The sequence below is a fragment of the Desmodus rotundus genome, chromosome X, assembly GCF_022682495.2.
Source record: "Desmodus rotundus isolate HL8 chromosome X, HLdesRot8A.1, whole genome shotgun sequence".
Classification (NCBI taxonomy): Eukaryota; Metazoa; Chordata; class Mammalia; order Chiroptera; family Phyllostomidae; genus Desmodus; species Desmodus rotundus.
Genome location: NC_071400.1, coordinates 61,194,016 through 61,216,319, shown reverse-complemented (window position 1 = coordinate 61,216,319; position 22,304 = coordinate 61,194,016). Strand labels below are relative to the sequence as shown.

The 22,304-nt window shown below is 40.7% G+C and overlaps 3 protein-coding genes across 5 annotated transcripts in view; 1 reads left to right on the top strand and 2 right to left on the bottom strand.

Moving 5' to 3' along the window:
- Positions 1 to 22,052, top strand: part of F8 (coagulation factor VIII) — a 202,747-nt gene extending 180,695 nt beyond the window's left edge. For all 3 annotated transcript variants that reach the window (XM_053917164.1, XM_053917165.1, XM_024564370.3), the window contains 4 exons: positions 12,147 to 12,291; positions 12,701 to 12,849; positions 13,667 to 13,843; positions 20,839 to 22,052. In XM_053917164.1, coding sequence (XP_053773139.1) covers positions 12,147 to 12,291; positions 12,701 to 12,849; positions 13,667 to 13,843; positions 20,839 to 20,994 — 627 coding nt within the window. In that variant the 3' untranslated portion in view covers positions 20,995 to 22,052. The remainder of the gene's footprint in view (positions 1 to 12,146; positions 12,292 to 12,700; positions 12,850 to 13,666; positions 13,844 to 20,838) is intronic.
- F8A1 (coagulation factor VIII associated 1) lies at positions 887 to 4,186 on the bottom strand. Its single transcript, XM_053917166.1, has one exon. The coding sequence runs from the start codon at positions 3,926 to 3,928 to the stop codon at positions 2,786 to 2,788; it is 1,143 nt and encodes a 380-aa protein (XP_053773141.1). The 5' UTR covers positions 3,929 to 4,186; the 3' UTR covers positions 887 to 2,785.
- Positions 4,636 to 5,154, bottom strand: H2AB1 (H2A.B variant histone 1). The gene has a single exon (XM_053917167.1). The coding sequence runs from the start codon at positions 5,152 to 5,154 to the stop codon at positions 4,801 to 4,803; it is 354 nt and encodes a 117-aa protein (XP_053773142.1). The 3' UTR covers positions 4,636 to 4,800.
- Positions 22,053 to 22,304: the final 252 nt, after the last annotated feature.

Sequence of the window (22,304 nt, the reverse complement as noted above, 5' to 3'; positions counted from 1 at the left end):
CCAATTGCCAATTGACCTTTGAATGATGTGGGTTTGAACTACATGGGTCAATTGAAAATATGCGACTACAAGTGGACCTGTGCAGTTTGAGGGTCAACTGTAGTATGTTCTAGGTTCAAGCAAAGGGGTGAGCAAACTAGAACCCATGGATTTGGATTTGTGTGCAACCTGCTTTTATATGGACTGTGAGTTAAAAATGGATTTTTACATGTTTAAAGTTGCAAAAACAAAGAAAACTATGCAACAGAGACCATTTGTGACCTGTAAAGATTTAAATATTTCCATCTGGTCCTTTACAGAAAGTTTGTGGACTGGTGATCTAGTCTAATGGCAGTAGATACCAGACAGTTAACATTATCTGGAACCCTTCCAACCCAGAGCTTGCCTAACTTATAAATTTCAGTCGTAGTAATCTTCCTCCAGTGTAGTATTTCTCAAATGTTTTTATATCTTTGTACCACTCACATATAAAATATTTTTTGTAAGAAATATTTTTTATCATAGAAGTCCCTCATAAAGGAGGGAAAGGGGAACCCCCAATACCCTTCAAAGGTCAGTGATTTACTGCCTCCATTTTTTAAAGATTTTTATTTATTTTTAGAAGATGAAGAGAGAAGAGGGAGAAAAACATCAATGTGTGGTTGCCTCTCCACATGCCCCCTACTGGGGACCTGGCCCACAACCCAGGCATGTGCCCTGACTGGGAATCGAACCAGCAACCCTTTGGTTTGCAGGCCTGCACTCAATCCACTGAGCCACACCAGCCAGGGTACTGCCACCATTTTCAAGTTTATAATATTTTAAATGTTAATTTTGAATTATCAATGAATTTTTCCATGATGCAGATCTTTCCCTCTGGTTTTCAAGTTAAAAAGAAGACTGACCATGTCCTTTAAAATATTTATTTTTGGTCATGTTAGAAATCAGTGTTAATTTTGATATTAAATTGATAGGTAGCAAGAGAACTCTGTCAAAACCACTAAAATCCAACCTTGGTCCAGCTATCCCTACTATAAAATTTCTGAGGGACATAAATAAATGAGGCAATGACAAATGGAAAACAATCTTTAGTGCTTCCTAAAATTATACTTATATACTCAAATACTTGCCTCTCTGGTAATCCCCTCCACCCACCTCCTCAATGGAAGTTTATATCAGAGGCCTAAGGACTTTTCTTAAGCCCCAAACCAACTATCCCCAGTCCCATTACATAATTCTTAAGCACTCCTGTCATGAGACAGTAAGGCAGCAGGCCAGGCCTGCAGCCCAGGGTGAGAGGAGTGTACCAGAAAAAGAAAAAGCAAAAAGAAGCATGCACCCTTACCACTTTTTCAGTAAGATGGACTAGGATTTTAGGGTTACCCTAAAGGACCTTTCCTGGCAGCCAAGTGAGAGCACAGGAATTGTGGCTCAATCTGTCTCAAATAGGTGTGCCCTGTAGATCCTTACCTATTGCTTCCACACTTTTGAAATAGAATACCCCAAAAATCCCACCCATTTTGAGGCACTTAACTCATAGTGACAACTGTCCACATATCTGCTCCCCCCAAAAATTGCAAAACAAAAGCCTACTCCCGAACTGTCCTTAAATATTATCCTAAAAGATTAGTACTGTATACAACTTCAGCTTAAAAAAATGCATTTTCTCAAAATTGAATGATTGAGAACCAGATTATACTCTGAAGAGTTCTTGTTATCACTCTTGAAACTGTAAAGAAAATAAAACTGAATTTTAAAAAAGCAGCTAAGTGGGTTTGCATGTAACATTTGGACCAAAAAGCCTTGGATATTTGGTGTTTCAAAATGGACCACCATTGTGGTTTTGGGGAATGATGACACTGGCTTGCATATAAATAATCACACAACACCAAAGAACCATGCTGATTTTACATATTTGGAATAAATAAAAGTTGCAGAAAGATCCCTACTACAAATTAAAATGGTCATGTGGATTAGAGGTACCTCTCAGAATAGAACATATATATGAATTTCAATGCACACCTCACACATATGTTGGGCCCCCCACCCTCTCAATCCACCCCCCCATCCCGACCTTAACCTAGATACACTTGTATTGAAGCTGTCTCAGTAAGGACCACATCACAAATTATCTCTGTAGATTCCTTGACTGGCATAGCCCACACACTAGGCACACTGTCAATTTCAAATAAATAAATAAATACATCTCGAAACTAAAAAGGAACTGTTTCTGCTTTCTGACTCTTGACAGGTAGATGTTATACCCACTTTATAGATTAAGGATATCTAAACCACAAAATAGTATTGTAATGGCTTTATCACAGATTTAGGGCTATAGCAGTGATTGTACGAATCAAATGATTCCCATGAATACGTATGGGGCAGATAACAAAGAAACGGGTGATCACATAGCCAGATATATAAATACACCAAGAAATTAGTCACAATTTTAAAAAATCACATAGCTTAAATATTTCGACAGCTGTGCAAAATAAAGTCCTGACAATGAAATGAAGATTGCGGAGGGTGGGGGCGTGGAGCGGGGCAACGGGTGGAAGAGGAAATGGATAAAAGAATTCTCATATTTATGTCGCAGTTTTGGGGAAGCGAGGCATGTGTTCTATTCCGATCTTATCATATTGTCTTTTTCTCCCACTACTGTGGAAATAAGTCTTTATGGTGGCAAGAAGAATAAGCTAAACCAAGGTAGAACTGCTGTGATCAATGTCTTTTATTTTCCCCCAAATGGAAAGGCAGGTGCGTGAGGTTGGTAACAGGCAAAAAGTCACTTGGTTAATGTGAATCATCAGATCCCCTGTCCTGAGGGGGAGATGGTTTCTTGCAGAACGAGGTGAAGGAGGTGGTTCTGCTCGGCACTCAACAGTGGCCACATCTCCACCTGCAGCGATTTGATGGCTTCCGTGTCCTTTTCGTGGGTAGCCATGACCAGGGACTGGAGCAGCAGGAAGAGCTCCTCGGGAAGCTGGCCACTGGTCTCCTGCCCGTGGCTGTCGAAAGCCTCCCAGGAGTACTTCTCCAAGGTGTGGGCATGCTCCGGGAGGAGCTTGGCGGGCGGTGGTTGCAGGAGCAGCAGTAGCAGCACGCGGGACACCTCGCAGCGGACTAGGATGTCTGAGAAGGCGCCCAGTACTGCGGGAGAGGGCGCGGCCGCAGAGCCCGCATTCGGAGGGAGCAGCGAAGCCTGCAGGGTGGGGGCCGCGCCGAGTCCATGCTGGAGGACTAATGGCTGCGGCTGTACCTGAGGCTGTGGCTGCAGCGGGACCGGCGGCAGCGGCTGCACCGGGTGGCTGCCGTGCTCGCGCGCCAGGCGTTGCAAGCGCGTGAAGAGCGCCAAGGCGCCATTGTAGTCGCGCGCCAACAGCTGGCAGGAGGCGGCATCGCCGAGCGCCTGCAGTGCGGCCAGGGGCAGCTGGGGCAGCTGCAGCTGAGCAGCGCGCTGGAAGTGGACAGCGGCAGCGGCCGGCTGACCCAGGTCGCGCAGGGCGGCGGCCAGCTCCAGGCAGAGGGCGGCGGCGGCGGCCGGCTGGCCCAACTCAAGGTGCAGGCGCACAGCGGCACCCAGGGCGCTGGCAGCTGCCTGCAGCGGCTCCCCGTAGGCGGCGGGGCAGACCAGGCGCTGGCGCGCCTCGCGCTCCTGCCGCAGGAAGAGGCGGGCGGCCTCGGTGAGGGCCAGAGCTTCCCCGGGCCCGTGGAAGAGCGCCTGATGGCAGCGCGCAACCGCCAGCTGGCACCAGGCCGCGTAAGGCAGGCACTCCTGGGCTCGCAGCTCGCGGCCTAGTTGTCCGAACTGCTCGCCGGCCTCCGCCACGTTAGGTTTACGCAGGAACCGTTTCTTCAGCTTGTTCGACACCTGACGATACCTGGCCAGGAAGTCCCCGGCATCCGGCCCCGGTCCCCCACCGCCTAAGCCGCTCGCGGATGCCGCCATGTTCCCAGCCCGAGAGCTTCCGGGCGCGCCTACGCAGCTGGTGGACGTGCAACTGCTGGCACTTGGCTGCGACGTGCCCTGCGTCTGGCTCAGGCCACCGCGCGACCTCGCCCGCACCTAAGCCCGGAGCCCCCACGTCGCCCTAGTGATATGCAAAATATCAGGTTCCTGGGGCGGGGCCTGGCCAAGCGCCCTCTGTTGCTAGGTGACAGCTTGTTATCTCGGTTGCTATGGTATCTCCCAGCATCTCTAAGAAAACAAGATCAAAGCTAAACTCCTGATCCCGCGTGACCATCATTCCGATTTTGCATGTTTCTTGATTGCCCTCCACCCCCACTCCTCAATCTTCCCGTCCATCCACTGCCCCATTGCAGTCCATGCCAACCCCTTTGTCCCCTCCTCCATCCCTCGCCCGAGTCGGCCTGACACATCCACCCTATCCCGATGCCTCAGTCATGGTCTTGCACTCCACCCCAATGAACACCGTCCTTCGGGGGACTGTGATGGGCTTTGACGCGCTCAGAGGCAATGGGGGAGTCTTCCATACCCCATGCCCATCCCCATCTCAGGCAGCCTCTCCCATCCAGGCCGGCGCCCTGCACTGTCAGCTCCCGAGGCCGCTCCTGTCGCCATCCCTGACTCCACCCTCACCCCCTGGCAGACACCACCCCACCCGCAACCCTCCAGGGGGTTCTGTCCCTCCACCACCACGCACACACAGTGACCGAAGCAGGCACATGGGTTTCTTTGCAGTGTAAACAGTTTATTGGCCATGACTGCCCAAGGCACCAGCCAGGCCCGGGCTGCTTGGGCTGCGAACAGGCCTGGCGCCCTAGGGGGCAGGCCCGGAGAACCCCTGTCCCGTCGGGCAGCTACTGCCAGCCCGGGGCCACTAGGGAAATGGTGGTAGTTCCGAAGAAGGCACTGAGCTGCGCGTTGTTGTGCATGGCCATGTCCACGAGCCGTGAGGTGATGCGCCGGCAGCCACTTCTCCGGGCCTCGTTCCCGGCCAGCTGCAGGACCGTGGCGAGCAGATACTGAACGATGGCCGCCAGGAAGATGGGTGCGGACGAGGTCAGGCGCTGGGCGTAGCGGCCTTCCCGCAGCAGGCGCTCCACGTGGCTCACCGAGAAAAGCAGCTGGGCCCTGGCGGTGCGGTTGCGGGTCCGCCTCTGGTGATGGCGACGGTGACCGGACGACCTCCTGCGGCTCCTCTGACCAGGCATGCTGGGCGTTGGGTGCTCTCTGTCCGACCGGCCGAGCTCTGCAGTGCGCTGCGGGGTGCTGCGGGGTGTCTCCGTGCGCTAGGGTGCGGTGGGGTGCGGTGGGGTGCGGTGGGGTGCGGTGGGGTGCGGTAAGGGAGATTGGGCAGCTGGTCCCAAGCTCTGTAGACAGCGGCTCCACAGGCCCCTAGTCCGTATCCCAGCGACCATGGAACGGCCCCTGGTTGGTGGAGGCACACGCGTGCGACACAGAAGTTCCATGAGGTCACCGCTTCCCCAGGGGCCCCGGCGGCCCGGCCTGCAAAGGAAGGGCGCTGGCGGCACCCTGCTCACGCGGCCCACGCCACCCTCTCTTCGACGGAGCTCTCTCCTTCCACTGCACAGGAACGTTGTACGGAAAAAGCCACAAACGTGTGGGATCCGCTGACACCAGGTAAACACTCGTGGTGTTGGACGGCCAGCACAACATCGACTTCCACAACGTTGGGACCACCCCAAAAGAAGCCCCTGTAGCCATCAGGCAGTCATTCCCCGCTGCCCCTGGCCAACCACCTCTTCTCTCCCCCTGACCCAGGCAAATAGGAGCCTGCTTCCTGTGCACAGACGTTTGCCTCCTCCAGAGACTTCTAGAGACGCAACCGTACAATAAATCGGCGGCCTTTTGTGTCCAGCTGCTTTCACTTAGCATACCGTTCTCACTGTGGCTCACTCACATGATAGCATGCACCAGCACTGGAACCTTCCACTGTAGGGATGGAGTACGCGATGTGCTCCCGCTCATGAGCTGATGGCCATTTGGGTAATTTTCACCTTCTGGCTGTTGTGACTGGCGCTGCGGTGAACATTCCTGTCCACAGTTCTGTTTGAACACCTGCTTTCAGTTCTTCTGGGTATGTATCTAGGAGCGGAATTGCCAGGCCATATGGCATTTCTATGTTTAACTTACTGAGGAAGCGCCCAACTGATTTCCACAGTGGCCCTGCCATTTTGCCCTCCCAACAACACGAACTCCATACCGAAGGTCCCACTTTCTCCACATCCTCACCAAAACTTGTTTATTGATTTATTGATGATATCCATTGTCACAGGTGTGACGTGATACCTTATTGTGATTTTAATTTGCATCTCTCTGATGAGTGGTGACATTGAGCCTCTTTTCATATGTCTATGGGCCATTTGTATGTCCTCTTTGGAGAACTGTCTATTCAGGTCCTTTAACCATTTTTTAAATTCTATTGTTCGTGTTTTTGTTTGGGTTTGTTTTGGGTTTTGTTTTGTTTTTTTTTTTGATGTTGACTTTTGTTAGTTCTTTACAAAGCTTGGATATTAACCTCTTATCCGATGTGTCACTAAACATGTTCTTTCATTCTGTGGGTTGTCTTTTTATTTTCTTGATGGCTTCCTTTCTTGTGCAAAATCTTTTTAGTTTGAGGTAGTCTCATTCGGAGATTTTTGTTGTTGTTTTCCTTGCCTTAGGAGATATATCAGTAAAAATATATTGCTATGAGCAATGTCCAGCATTGTACTGCCTGTTTTTTCTTCTAGGATTTTTATGGTTTCAGGTCTAACATTTAAGTATTTAATCCATTTTTAATTTATTCTTGTGTGTGGTGTAAGAAAATGATCTAGTTTCATTTTTCTGCACATATCTGTCCAATTTTCCCAATACCATTAATTGAATAAACTATCTTTGTATGTGCTCGCTTCCTCTGTTGAATATTAATTGACTGCAAAAATGTGGGTTTATTTCTGGGCTCTCTATTCTGTTCCATTGATTTATGTGTCTGATTTTATGCCCATTCCAGGCTGTTTTGACTACCATGTCCTTATGGTATAGTTTGATATTAGGTAGCGTGATTCCTCCAACTTTGTTCATTTTTTCTCGGGATTACTGTTGCTATGTAGGGCCTTTTGTGGTTCCATATACATTTTAAAAATATTTGTTCTAGTTCTGTGAAATACAGGAAGGACTTGGGGACATGGACAAAAGTGTGGTGATTGCAGCAGTAAGGGAGGTATAAGGGGACTAAATGACAATGGATAAATAAATAACCGAAAAAAAGGGTCATACATCATGATCAAGTGGGTTTTATTCCTGCAATGCAAGGTTGGTACAATATGCACAAATCAATAAATGTGATACATCGCATAAACAAATGATAAAATCATATGATTATATCAATAGATGCAGAAAAAGCTTTTGACAAAATGCAGCACCCATTTATGATCTGAAAAACTCTCAGCAAAGTGGGAATAGTTGGAACATATCTGAACATAATGACAAATCCACAGCTAATATCATATCCAGCAGAGAAAAACTAAAAGCATTTCCCTGCAGATCAAGACCAAGACAGGGATGTCTACTTTCAACACCCTTATTTAACATAGTATTGAAAGTCCTAGCTACACCAATCAGACAAGAGGAAGAAATAAAAGGCATCCAAACTGGAAAGAAAAAAAGTAAAACTCATTATTTGTAGATAACATGATACTGTATATAGAGAACCCTAAAGAGTGCACCAAAAAACTACTAGAACTGATAAATACATTTAGTAAAGTAACAAGATATAAAATAAATATCCAGAAATTGGTTGCATTTAATACACCAATAGTGAACTATCAGAAAGGGAAACCAAGAAAACAGTACCATTTAAAATTGGATTAAAAAACATACCTAGGAATAAATTTAACCAAGGAAGTAAAATACCTGTACTCAGAAAATTATAAGACACTGAAGAAAGAAATTTAAGAAGATACAATAAGTGGAAACACATGCTGTGTTCACGGATAGGAAGAATTAACGTTGTTAAACTGTCCGTACTACCCAAAGCCATCTATAAATTCAATGCAGTTCCTATCAAAATAGCAATGATGTATTTCACAGAGGTAGAACAAATGAGCCAAAAATTTATATGGAACCACAAAAGACCCTGAATAGCCTCAGCAATCCTGAGAAAGAAGAACAAAGTTGGAGGAATCATGTTATGTAATATCAAACTATACTATAAGGTCATAGTAATCAAATCAGTATGGCATTGGCATAAATACAGATATATAGATAAATTGAACAGAATAGAAAGCCCAGAAATGAACCCATGCCTGTATGGTCAAATATTTGACAAAGGAGGCAAAAACATACAATGGGGTAAAGACAGTCTGTTCAATAAATGGTGATGGGAAAATTGCACAGATACATGCACAAAATAAAACTAGACCAGCTTTTGCACCACATAAAAGAATAAACTCAAAAGTGATTAAAGACTTAAACTTAAGACTCAAAATAATAAAATTCTTAGAAGAAAGCACAGGCAGCAAAATCTTAGACATTTCTCTTAGTAATATTTTTTCTGATATATCTCATCAGGCAAGGGAAACAAAAGACAAATTAGACTACATTTAACTAAAAATAAACCATCAACAAAATGAAAGACAACTGAATGGGGGAACATATTTGCTAATGATACATCTGATAAGGAGTTTATATCTGAAATTTATAAAGAATTCATACAACTCAACACACACAAAAAAAACCCCGCAAACCTCAAACAATCCAATTAAAATATGGGCAAAGGACCTGAGTAGACACTTCTGCAGAGAGGACATACAGATGGGCAATAGACATATGAAAAGATGCTCTACATCACTAATCATCAGAAATGAAAAGTAAAACTACAATGAGATATTGCCTCACATGTGTCAGAATGGTTGTCATCAATAAAACAACAAACAACAAGTGTTGGCAAGATGTAGACAAAAGGGCACCCTCATGCACTGTTGGTGGGAATGCAGAATGGTACAGGCACTATGGAAAACAGTATGGAGGTTTCTCAAAAAATTAAAAATGAAACTGCCTTATGACCCAGCAATTCTACATCTGGGTATATATCCAAAGAAGTCCAACATATTAATTTGAAAAACTGTATACACCCCTATGTTCATTGCAGTATTATGTATAGTAGCCAAGCTATGGAATAAATCCATGTTCCCATCAATACACGAGTGCATAAAAACCTGTGGTACAGGCATGCAGTGGAATATTACTCAGTCATAAAAAAGAACAAAATCTTACCATTTGCAGGAGCATGCATGGACTTAGAGGATATCATGCTGAGAAAAATAAGTCAGTAAGAGAAAGACAAATACCAAATGATTTCACATATAGGTGGATTCTAAAAATCAATATAAACAAACAAAACAAACACATCCACATATACAGAGAACATACTGATGGTTGCCAAATGTGAGGAGGTGGGACATGTGATGAAAAAAGTGGAAGGGATTGAGAATTATACATTGTACCAGTCAGAATGGCCATCAAAAACAAATCAACAAACAGCAAGTGTTAGGATGTGGAGAGAAGGAAACCCTACTACACTGCTGGTGGGAATCAGACTGGTGCAGCCACTGTGGAAAGTAGTATGGAATTTCCTCAGAAAACTGAAAGTGCCTTTTGACCCAGCAATTCCACTGCTTGGGATTATACCCTAAGAACCCTGAAACACCAATCCAAAAGAACCTGTGCACCCCAATGTTCATAGCAGCACAATTTACAATAGCCAAGTACTGGAAGCAACCTAGGTGACCATCATTAAATGAGTGGATCAAAAAACTATGGTACATTTACACAATGGAATTCTACGCAGCAGAGAGAAAGAAGGAGCTACTACCCTTCACAACAGCATGGATGGAACTGGAGAGCATTATGCTAAGTGAAGTAAGCCAGGCAGTGAAAGACAAATACCATATGATCTCACCTATAAGTGGAATCTAATCAGCAAAACAAACAAGCAAGCAAAATATAACCAGAGACATTGACATCAAGAACAAACTGACAATAACCACTGCGGATGGGGGAGGGGATAATGGGAGGAAAAAGGAGTAGGGTCATAAAAGAACATGTATAAAGGACACATGGACAAAGCCAAAGGGAGTATTGGGGGGGAAATGGAGACAGCTGTACTTGAACAACAATAAAAAAAAGAGAATTACATACTGGTAGTTTAAAAATAGTCACAGGGATGTGAAGTACAGCATAGGATATATAATCAATAACATTGCAATAACTGTGTATTGGTACTGAAAATATCAGGGGGAACACTTTGTAAAGTATATGATTGTCTAACCACACTGCTGTACACCTGAAACTAGTACAAAATAATATTGAATGTAAAGTGTAACTGAAAAAAATTTTAGAAAAGTAATGGAACCCATATAAAAAAAAAAAAACTTATCAATTGTTGAAGAACTGGAAAGCTGAAACTGTCATTTCCTTGGTCAAGAGATGAGCTTATCCATTTCCCTCATCTTTTAAGTGAAATAAAGACATAGTTTGAAAATACAAAAAATAAAATAAAATAAATGCCAAATTAAAAAATCATAAGGTTTTGTAAGTACTGTCTTAGTAATGGTATCCACCTGGTTTAATGTAAAAGGGTATTTTCATATCATTTAATGACTTATTTGTCTTGACTTCTTACTTTTATTATAATATTGCCACTTGTTTATTTGTGTGATGTTACTTTTGTTGCTTCTGTAAGCATTTCTCTTATGTACCACTAACTTTTCTTCAGTTAGCTGGTAATCTAGGGAGGGAGGGAAAAAAACAGAAACCCAATCACTGTGAGAGGTTTTTTAACAACGGTAAGTTAAAAACAAACTCAAAAGAAAATAAATGATCCAATTAATACTAAAAAAAAGAAAACATTTAGTAGAATTAACCAGTGAAACCATGTAGCACAGTTCCTGGCACAAATATAAAGAATCTAGATTTTGTGTAGTCATTAACTATTTGTTGACTTAATACATTGTCTCTCTAAGAAGGTTTCTATTCAAGACACAAGGACTGAGTAAAAAATGAAGCAGATACATTTATCAAAAATAATGCCGTAATTTATGGGAAAATGCTATACACTTTTTAATGTTTTTTCTCCCATAGGAAAAAAAATTTGTTACATGACAGAACAAGTTTTTTAAATTCTTTGTAATACTGTAACTATGATATGTGGTTCAGGGTGGGGCAAAAATGGGTTTACAGTTATGAGTACGTGAAACAGAGTTTATTCCTGTATTATTGTTTATTAATGATTGCATTATTTTCCATATGAACAGCTATAAACCTACTTTTCCCCACCCTGTATAACAAACTTATATTGATTCGTATATTAGTGTATTCAAGCAGATACAGAGGACCAGGTATTTTATGAGATATAATTGTCAACTTTTCTTATACTATATGCCATATATACTGTATGTTTTAATTCTAGGTCTTTTCAATTGGCATTACTACCATATTTCAAACTGTGTTCCTTTTCCCTTAAATACATCATGTACTTTTCTCTAGAATATAGACATGTCAAGGTCCTAAGTTCCACATGTTGGATATTAACAATTTTCTCATGAATTCATACATAAGGAATTATTAATTAATTAACCCCACAGTTCACACACACAGAGCCCACATTCTTTTTTTTTTTTCAATTGAGGTGACATTGGTTGGAGCATTTGACTGCAGAGCCCAAATTCTTAGAAGATTGTTGAGACTAGTATGATAAGCTGCTGAGTCCCAGTCCTATTTCACAGCTGACTGCCCTAAGCTAGTGCTTCTCAAATTTCATGTTCTGATTTGGTAAATCTGGAATAGGGCCCAAGATATTACATTTCTAACTGCTCCGAAGTGATGCCGATATTGCTGGTCTGTAGCCCACACTGGATTAGCAAAGCCCTAAACGGCTTCCTCAGCTGTTGGTGAACCTTTTACAGGGCCCCAAAATAGACTGCTTCACCTGCACATACCTACTCTTCCTTTTTCCATTCCTGTTCCTGGTGTTTTTCTCCTTCGTGCACTCTATCCTAACACCTGTCTAGCCAGAAGGGTTTTGAGTGTTGGTTGCTTTTGAGAAATGCACAAAGCAAAATTAGAAGGAAGATATAATTGGGAGGAATTGTTTTTTGCTCTGTCTTCATTTTCCATGTATCTGTGGTAATCCTCTCTACAGGTTTTCTTTGGCAATGTGGATTCATCTGGAATAAAACACAATATTTTTAACCCTCCAATTATTGCTCGGTACATACGTTTGCACCCAACACACTACAGCCTCCGCAGTACTCTTCGCATGGAGTTGATGGGTTGTGATTTAAACAGTAAGTGCCAAGTCATCTCATGTCCTGCCGTCTCCCGACCATGAGTAGGATAATTCATTAGTGGTCCTAGTTTTCCAGAGACTGGAGGTTTTCTCTGCACATAGAACTTTCATGCTAAAATCAGCCCAGTCCTGGGCAAATCCAGGACTTGGTCATTCTAACCACGGGATTCCCCATGGGCAGCCACCTCCTACATTATTATTAATATGGCAAATCAAAGTCAAACAAAGCTGAGCAAGGCTGACCGAAAAACAGGGGGCATGTTAACAATGACAGGATCAGTGCAAAAGTTAATACCTGAGAAACGACATCATGGTGACAGTAGTCCTAGAGTTCCAGGAGAGACAGGTTAGTGGAACCAAGGCTGCCTCTTGTCCTTGTGATTACATTGTGCTTTCATTTCTTTGAGGCTGCAGCATTCCACTAGGAATGGAGAGCAAAGCAATATCAGATGCACAGATTACTGCCTCATCCTACTTAAACAATATGTTTGCCACCTGGTCTCCTTCACAAGCCCGACTTCACCTCCAGGGGAGGACTAATGCCTGGAGACCCCAGGTAAGAGGCAACAAATTTTCTATTTAACTGATGCAGAATGGGAAGTAGTAGGTGGGAAACAATAAGGAAATCCCTTGATTGTTTCTTCAGAGGTATTTCTGTCACCTGGTTGTTCCAAAAGAGTGTCAAGGAAGGTTGACTGTGAACAGAAAAACCCATAGATATTTAGTGGTGCCATGTGATTTCACACAGCATTTATTGGGAGAAACGATCACTAACTGAACCATCTGGAAACAGAATCTCTATATGCAGTAATAGGCTATTATCTGTCAAAGAACTGTAGTAGCTAAAGTCTGGTTTTACAGAGAGAAATATCAACAATTAACTCTTTGCAGGTTTCTCAGTGCCTCAAAGAAAAGGGTCACAGTGGTGTAGATTTCATTGGGCACAGTTCTTTCCCAGAACTACTCAGTATGTGATTTTTCAATCACTGAATAGCTTTTTGGGATGAATGGAGTTAATGGTCTCTGCTTATGTTATGGTATTTTATTTTATTTCCTCCAGGGGCTTATTTTAAACAAAACAGGTTATATAACACATTGCTAAACTTGCAATACTGTAGTCAGTCTCTATATGGCTCATATATTCATTCAGCAAACATTTACTAAGCACCTTTTAAATAGCTGAGCCTGGGGATACTGAAATAAATAAGGAAAATTTTAGCCCTCAAGTAACTTAGAGTCTAAAAAGGGAGACTGACAAGCAGACGATTAAAATGCAGAGTGTAAGTGCTGTGACATGGTTAATAACAAGGGATTTGGGTATCTCTGGGAGCAACTAGTGACCAACAGGATACTCGTCTAACTAACTTCCTCAGGTGAATAACCCAGAAGAGTGGCTGCAAGTGGACTTCCAGAAGATAATGAAAGTTACAGGAATAACCACCCAGGGGGCGAAATCTCTCCTTACCAGCATGTATGTGAAGGAGTTCCTCATCACCAGTAGTCAAGATGGCCATAACTGGACACCATTTCTTCAGAATGGCAAAGTCAAGGTACGTTGCTATCATAGGAAAAGCACAAATCTGTCCTAAAGCTTGATATTTAGAGATATAGCAAGGTTGATATATGATCAAACTTTCAGGATAAACTTCAGAGTATCTATAGTAATAGAGTGACACCACGAAAAGCATTTTTGGAGGACACAGTGACTCCAAGCAAGGGTATATAACCCCTACCAACAACTGCAAAAAAAAAAAAAAAAAAAAAAAAAAAAAAAAAAACTTTTATTTTAAAATAAGGATCTTAAATCAGAGCAAAGGGAGGTGAAAATGAGACAATGTAAAATAGAGAAACTTTCCTAAGGGAAATGCTTATATTAGTGTTGTTACTGGGACACAAAGCTTTGAGCAAAATGCAAGGAAAACTGAATGTGAGACTTCGGCACTGAGTAAGTACTGAACCCAGAAGGAGCTAAAATAGATAATGGTGGAAAGAAGGGGAACGGGCTAGTCAAAGAATGTGTATGAATGACCCACGGACATGGGCAACAGTGTGGGGATTGACTGTGGGAGCGGGGGTGGGCTAGGCGGAGGGTGGCAAAGGGGGAAAAATGGGGACAACTGTAATAGAATAACAATAAAAAAAAATTTAAAGAAAAAAATAAAGTAGTTGCAAATACGTAACACCTCCCGAGATCTGGAAGAACCATTTTCAAGTCCACTCTAGAAGAAAGCACTCCTAGTTTAGGTCTCAAGGATTCCCACATATTAAAGTAATAAGATCGTAAACATAGATCAGCAATCATAAAACACAACAAAACTACTCGACTACAAGTGAGCAGAAACAATCAGTACAGATTTAGAACCTGAACAACGTCCAATTGACATTATCAGATATATATTATGAAATAGTGATGCATAAAATCTTTAAAGCAATGAACTATAGAAACATAAAAATAAATGATAAATTATCTAAAATTATAAGGTAGTTTCTGGGGGAAAACAGTACTTTTAGAAATAAAAAACCTAATTGTTGAAGTTTTAAAATCAAAAGACAATAGCAAATTAGGCACAAAGAGAATCTAGTCAATTGGAAGATATATCTGAAGAAATTACCCAGAACAGCACAGAAGATGAAGCGTATAAAAAATCAGTTAGGAGAAATATGGCATGGAGAGAAAGCCTAACATACATAATTGGAATTTCAGAATGAAAGGAACGAAATAGTGGAGAAGTGGCAAACAAACAAGGATGACCACTTTTGTCATTTCTATTCAACATTGTACTGGAAGTTATAGCCAGAGAAATTAGGTGAGAAAAAGAAATAAAAGGCATCCAAATTGGAAATAATCAAGTAAAACTATTTCCCTTTGCCAATGATATGATATTATATGTAGAAAATCCTAAAGAATCCACAAAAATAAAACTTTTAGAGCTAATAAATGAATTCAGCAAAGTTGCAGAATACATGATCCACACACAAAAATTAGTTGCACAAGCAATGAAAAATCCAAAAAGGAAATTAAGAAAATAATTTTATTTATAATAGCATAAAAAAGAATAAAATATTTAGGAATAAACTTAACCAAGGAGGCGCAAAGCTTGTACACTGAAAACTACACAACAGTGCTGAAAAAATTAAAGATGACCTAAATAAATAGAAAGATATCCCAGGTTCATGGCTTGGAAGACTTAATAGTGTTCAGATGACAATACTATCCAAAGCTATCTACACATTCAGTGCAATCCCTATCAAAATCCTAATGGACATTTTTGCAGAAATGGACAAGCTGTTCTAGTAATTCATATAGAATTTCAAGGGACCCAGACTAGCCAAAGCAATTTTGAAAAAGAACAAAGTTGGAGGACTCACACTTCCCAATTTCAAAATTTACTACAAAGCTGCAGTTATTAGAACAGTGTGGTGTTGACATAAAGATAGACAGATCGGTGGAATAGAATTGAAGTCCAGAAATAAGCCTACACATCTATGATAAGTTGATTTTCTTTTTTAAAAAAAATTCGGTGTTTATTTAAGATTTTATTTATTTTATTTTTAGGCAGAGTGGAAGGGAGGGAGAACAAAAGGAAGAGAAACATCAATGTGTGGTTGCCTCTCACGCACCCCCTACTGCGGACCTGGTCCACAACCTAGGCATGTGCCCCAATTGGGAATCAACCAGCAACTCTGTGGTTTGCAGGCCAGCGCTCAATCCACTGAGCCACACCAGTCAGGGCGATAAACTGATTTTCAATAAGCATGCCAAGACCACTCAATAGAAAAAGATTAGTCTCTTCAACAAATAGTGCTGGGAAAACTGGATATCCACATGCAAAAGAATTGTTACCACACACCATATAAAAACTAGTTAATGGATCAAATACTTAAATATAAGAGCTAAAACTCTGAAACTGTTAGCAGAAAATATAGGGGTAAATATTGATGACCTTGAATTTGACCATGGTTTCTTAGGTGTGACACCATGATCACAAACAACCAAAGAAAAATAGATACAGTAGACTTCTTTAAAAAAAATTTCATGCATCAAAGGCTACTCTCCACAAATTGAAAAGACAACCCACTCATTGCGAGAAAATATTTGCCAATCATATTTGATAAAAGGTCTAGTATCCAGGATATAAAACAACTGTTAAATTCAATAACAAAGTAACAACTGAATTTAAAAATAGACAAAAGATTTCAATAGGCAGTTCTCCAAGGAACTATACAAATGGCCAACAAACACATGAACATCAACATCACTCGTCATTAGGAAAATGCAAATCAAAACCAAAATAAGATCACTTCACACCCATTAGTATGGCTATAATTTTTTTAAAATACAGAAAATAAAAACTATTAGAAAGGATGTACAAAAAACTGGAACCCACATTGCTGATGGGAATGGGAGATGGGGCAGCCCCTGTAGAAAACATTTTGGTGGTCCCTCAATAAGGTAAACATAGCATTATCATATGATCCAGCAATTCCACTACTGGGTACACACCCAAAAGAATTCAAAATATGAAATTAACAAAAACTTGGACATGAATGCATTTAGCAGCTATAACAAGATAAAAGTACTGATACAAGCTACAACATGGATGAAACTTTTAACCATGCTAATTGAAAGAAGCCAGACATAAAAGGCCACATATTGTATAATTCCATTTATATGAAATACCCAGAATAGGCATATACCTACAGGCAGAAAACATACTTTAAAATGGGCAAGATGGTAAATTTTATTTTATATACATTTTACCACAACAAAAAAACAAATGAGAAGACACATACATTACCATAATGAGGGTGACGAATTGACAGCTGATTTCTAAACAAGAATGAAAATCAGAAGATAGTTAATAATATTTACATTAAGGAAAAATATGAAACCTCCCTGCCAAAACAAAAAAGTCAGGTGAAAATTTCTTTAATGCATTAAAGCAAAAGCTAAAAAATTTTCCTACATACATGAGTGATTTTACCACCCAGTAAAATCCTCCCAACATAAAAATTAATAGGATATTTACTAACCATTTATCAGTAAATTTGAAAAAATTGATTAAATTAATTAATTCATAGTAAATATAACTTATTAAGGGAAAAGGAAAACTTGGAACTCCTAAACCCTTTAAGAAATGGCATTGGTGTTCAAAAATCTTTTTACAAAGAAAACTCCAGATCCAGATCAAGTTTTCAAGGGAGAAATAATACCAATATTCTTTTAGAAAAAATGCACATTATCCAATTTCTTATGACGACAACAAAACCCAACAAGGACAATTTTATTAGAAAGGAAAATAATAGGCCAATTTTATTCATGATTATACATCTAAAATAAAAGATAAGCAATATGTATCCAAGTTGGATTGATCCTAGGAATGCAATGTTGGCTTTAACATTGGAAAATTAATATAGTCCATCACATTACTGGGCTGAAGGATTACATAAGCAATAAATGCTGAAAAAAAGCCTTTTATAAAATTCAACATCTATTCTTAATGAAAAAGTTAGCAAAATGGGACTAGAGGGGAAATTTTTTTAAAGATTGCATTTACTTATTTTTAGAGAGAGGGGAAGGGAGGGAGGAAGAGAGGGAAAGAAACATGGATCAGTTGTCTCTCGCACGCCCCCAACCAGGGACCTGGCCCGCAGCCCAGGCATGTGCCCTGAATGGGAATAGAACCAGCGACCTTTTGGTTCTCAGGCCCGCACTCAATCTACTGAGCCACACCAGTCAGGGCTAGGAGGGAAATTTCTTAATCTGATAAAGGGTATTCACAAAACTTACATTGTGAATACATTTTAGGTGAAACACAGAGAACTTTCCCTTTGAGATTGAGAATAAGATAAGGATGCCCACTGAACCAATTATGTATTGCTGCATAACAAACTACCCAAAAACTTGGCCAGAATTTTATGGGTGAGGAATTTAGGTCAGTCTGGCTGGCTGGTTTGTCTGTGATCCATGTGCCATCAGTGGGAATAAAGAGATAGATCCACTTCCTAGATGGCTTCCTCCCTCACAAGTCTTGATGTTTCTATCCACACGCTATCTCTTCAAGACCTAAGTCTTTCCATATAGTTTTCTCATATATATATATATATATATATATACATATATATATATACATACATACATATATATAAAATAAAACCATTGATAACTCACCTACAGAATAACTAGAAGACAGAAAATACTAAAGTTTTAATTTGCAAGTAACTAGGAAATAAACCTCCAAAGCTAGCTGACCTAGCTCCAGAACTCACCATGAAGAGAGTTCAGAAAAGACTGTGAAAAAAAGAGGAAATGTCAGTGTAAGACCTAGTAGTGGCAAAACACAGATAAAATCACTTCTAAAAAGAGAAAGTCACACCCTGAGTGAAGAAACACCAGTATTTGAGACCTGCTGGATCGTAGCAATGGCTTGTGGAGAACTGAAAACAGAGATTGAAAGTGTGTGGAACTGGAGGTGGCAGATTTGCAAAGGCACTTTTTTCTGTTGAAGGGAGATACATATCTTGGAGGCTTGGCGATTAAAAAAAAAAAGTCAAATGGTGGAAATTAAGTGTCCTGTAAAACCAAAAACAAATCACAAAATCACAAGAAACAAGCCTCTTAAGCCCCATCTATTAAAGAAATAAATTGCGTTTCATTTTATCAACAGTAGGGGGTACTCCTGTACTGAGAAACCTAATACGTCTCCCAAACCTTTTACAAAAGCACCTCGTATTGCTGGAACAAGAAAATATAAAGAATTTCTAAACGTGATTATGTGTTTGATTCAGTCTCTTGTGCCTCTGCCTTCCGCCATAAGATACAAATGTGGAAGAAATGACAAGATTAGAAAATCAATTTGAAACTATCAATATACTATGTAATTCTTGTAAGGAACTTAAATGGATACTAAAACCTTTGGATAAAATTAGCTTAATGGGAAACAGATTATTTACAAGGTCTCACAGATTGTTTGTTGCGAAAGGGAAATAGCCACCTTTTAACAGAGAGATCTGGTAGACACCCCCTTAACCAAGTGATCAAACTTTGTATCAATAGTGGGACAAACTTGTATCATGTGTCCCCGGATGTGATGTGGTAGGAAGGACACATCACATACTATAGTATTCTCTAAAAATGTTTAACCAAAATCTAATAATGAGAAAACAGGCACAGAAATTTAGAATGTGGGACATTCTACAGCACAATGTTCCTGGACTTTTTTAAATGTCAGTGCCCATCTCTGGCTGGTATGGCTCAGTGGATTGAGTGCCAGCCTGCAAACCAAAGGGTCTCTGATTGGATACACAGTCAGGGCACATGCCTGGGTTGCAGGCCAGGTCTCCAGTTGGGAGCACGTGAGAGGTAACCACACATTGATGTTTCTCACCCTCTCTTTCTCCCTCCCTTCCCTGCTCCTTAAAAATAAATAAATAAAATCTTTTTTTAAAAAGTAAGTATCCAAAATTTCCAAAGTAAATCTCCCAAATACAAATAAATAGATAGATAGATAGATAGATAGATAGATAGATACATCGAAATATCAATATCATGGAGAACAAAAAAAGACCAGAGAGGAGGCTCTGCTACAATAGATTAAAGAGCAACGTGTGATCTTTTATCAAATTCTGGATTGGAAAACCTATATAAATATATCATTGTGATATCAACATCACATTTGTTAGGTACACTAATGTTATGCTGTGGTTATGTATAAAATGACCTTATTTTTAGGTTTGGTTTATTGAAGTATTTGAGAGTAAAATGCCATGATTTTTACAACTTCCTCTCAGGTAGTTCAGAAAATGTGTGTGTGTAGAGAAAGAAAGTAAATATATCAATATGTTAACAATTGATGATCCTAGTTGAGTGTTTAAGTGTTCATTTTATTGTTCTTTCCATTTCTTGAAGTTGATAATATTTCAAAATAAAACCGTGAGGGGAAATAACCAGAAACAAGTCTAACTGATATGCAAGCCTCCAAATATAGCACAAACATTTCTCAAACAATCTCAGAACAGGAACCTTAATGTTTCTCAAAATTTTCTCAAGCTTCAACTGATGTTTACAGTGTATTTGCCATGTGTATACATTATGCTTTACATTCTATAGTGAGTAAGGTCTCTGCTCTCATGGGACTGACATTTGGTGATGAAAACAGGGAACAGTCAATAACCATGTAAACGAATGAAGGAGAAAATACTGAACGCTGTGAAGAAAGTGAAGTTGAGGTTTAGAGTCAACAAGAGTCCTGTTTTACGTGGCATGGATCTCTCTAAAAAGATGGCATTTAAACCGAAACCCAAAAGATAAAAATGGAGCAACAAAAGGCATAAGAGCGTTCTGAACACAGAGAACCACATATACAAAGGCTCTCATGATAAAAAGAGTTAACATTGTCCAAGAATTAAAGACAAAGGCCTCTGCAGCAAGCAAGCAGAGCGCTCTTAATTCTAGATGTCACACCCACTTTCCCTGGCCATGTCGGGGAAACATCATTTTTTTTTCCTGTCGGACAACTAATGAATGTTATCATTACTCTTTCAGGTTTTTCAGGGAAATCAAGACTCCATCAGACCTGTGGTAAACTCTCTAGACCCACCACTGCTGACTCGCTACCTTAGAATTCACCCCCAGAGCTGGGTGCACCAGATTGCCCTGAGGCTGGAGGTTCTGGGCTGTGAGGCACAGCAGCTGTACTGAGCTTAACATGAAATAAAGTATGAGACCTTTGGCATTTTCAAGGAATAGTTCTGAGACCTTCATAAATTCTCCTGGTCCAATAAAACAACTATAATGTAGAATTTCCTCCATAAAATATAGTGAAATATAATTGTTTATATTTTATTATAATCATAGGATTGTCTTAAGTGCCCCCTCCCACCCCTGTTAACTTGGTAGCACTAGCATAACCAAGCCTCCCAGTTTGGCCTGGACTGTCCCGGTTTAAGCAAAGCCCTCGCCGGCCCCCTTCCTTCCTTCCTAGGTCCAGACCATTCCCTAACTCCAGTCCAGCATGCCTCTCAGACTTGCCTTCTACCCCTGATCCTGGCCTCTGGGTTACTTCCTGCCCTACATTGCCTTAGCGCTATCATTTTTCTATGTATTTCAAGTATGCAGTCCAAGCAGACACTGCCCTGAAGCTTCCCGAAGGAGTTGTCATTAATCCAGCATTTTATGGGAGTGTTGCATCCTATTTAACTCCTAAGCTTTTCTACAGCTGCTTGAAGACTGATTTTATATATATATATATATGGAAACCCATCTGGAAAGCATTCTCCTGCTGACAAATTAGGTCTCTCACATAGCCACCACTTCCTCCTCTGTAGAAAAACAATGTATTTAAACTTGGCAGAGATATTCATGATGTAAGCATTTCAGATTAGGCTTTGAATATTTAAAATAAAACTCTCACTTTTTTTATTATCCTAGTCAAGCATGGAACAAAACATATTTGGGGATCATATCATCACAGCCTTGAAGCTAAAAGGCAAAACATTTGAACAATCTGCAAAATAGAGATAATATAAGAACTACTATATTAAAGTCTGTTTTTGACCCTGGATGGGTGTCTCAGTTGGTTGGAGCATTGTCCTGTACACCAAACGGTTGCAGGTTCAATTCTTGGTCAAGGCACACACCTAGGTTGTGGGTTCAATCCAACTGATCGAAGTTTCTTTCTCCCCCCACTCTCTCTCTCACCCCCATTCCTCCCTCCCTCCCCACCCCTCTCTCCCTCTCTCTCCCCCTCTCAAATTAATAAATATATACTCAGGTGGTGGTCTCTAAAAGTTTATTTTTGCCTCCTTAAAAATAGACATAATTATCTTATTTAGCTATCTTGGATCACTGTTAGTGGCACAGTCTTACCTCAAAAACTAGTGTTATTAAACTGAACCTCACAGATGGGATTCAAGAGCCTCCCCCAAACCCACTGGGTCAGATACATTATCTATGAATGCATATGCACCTTTTTCAGACAGGAATGTGCAAAGATTTAATAAGAGTTTAAG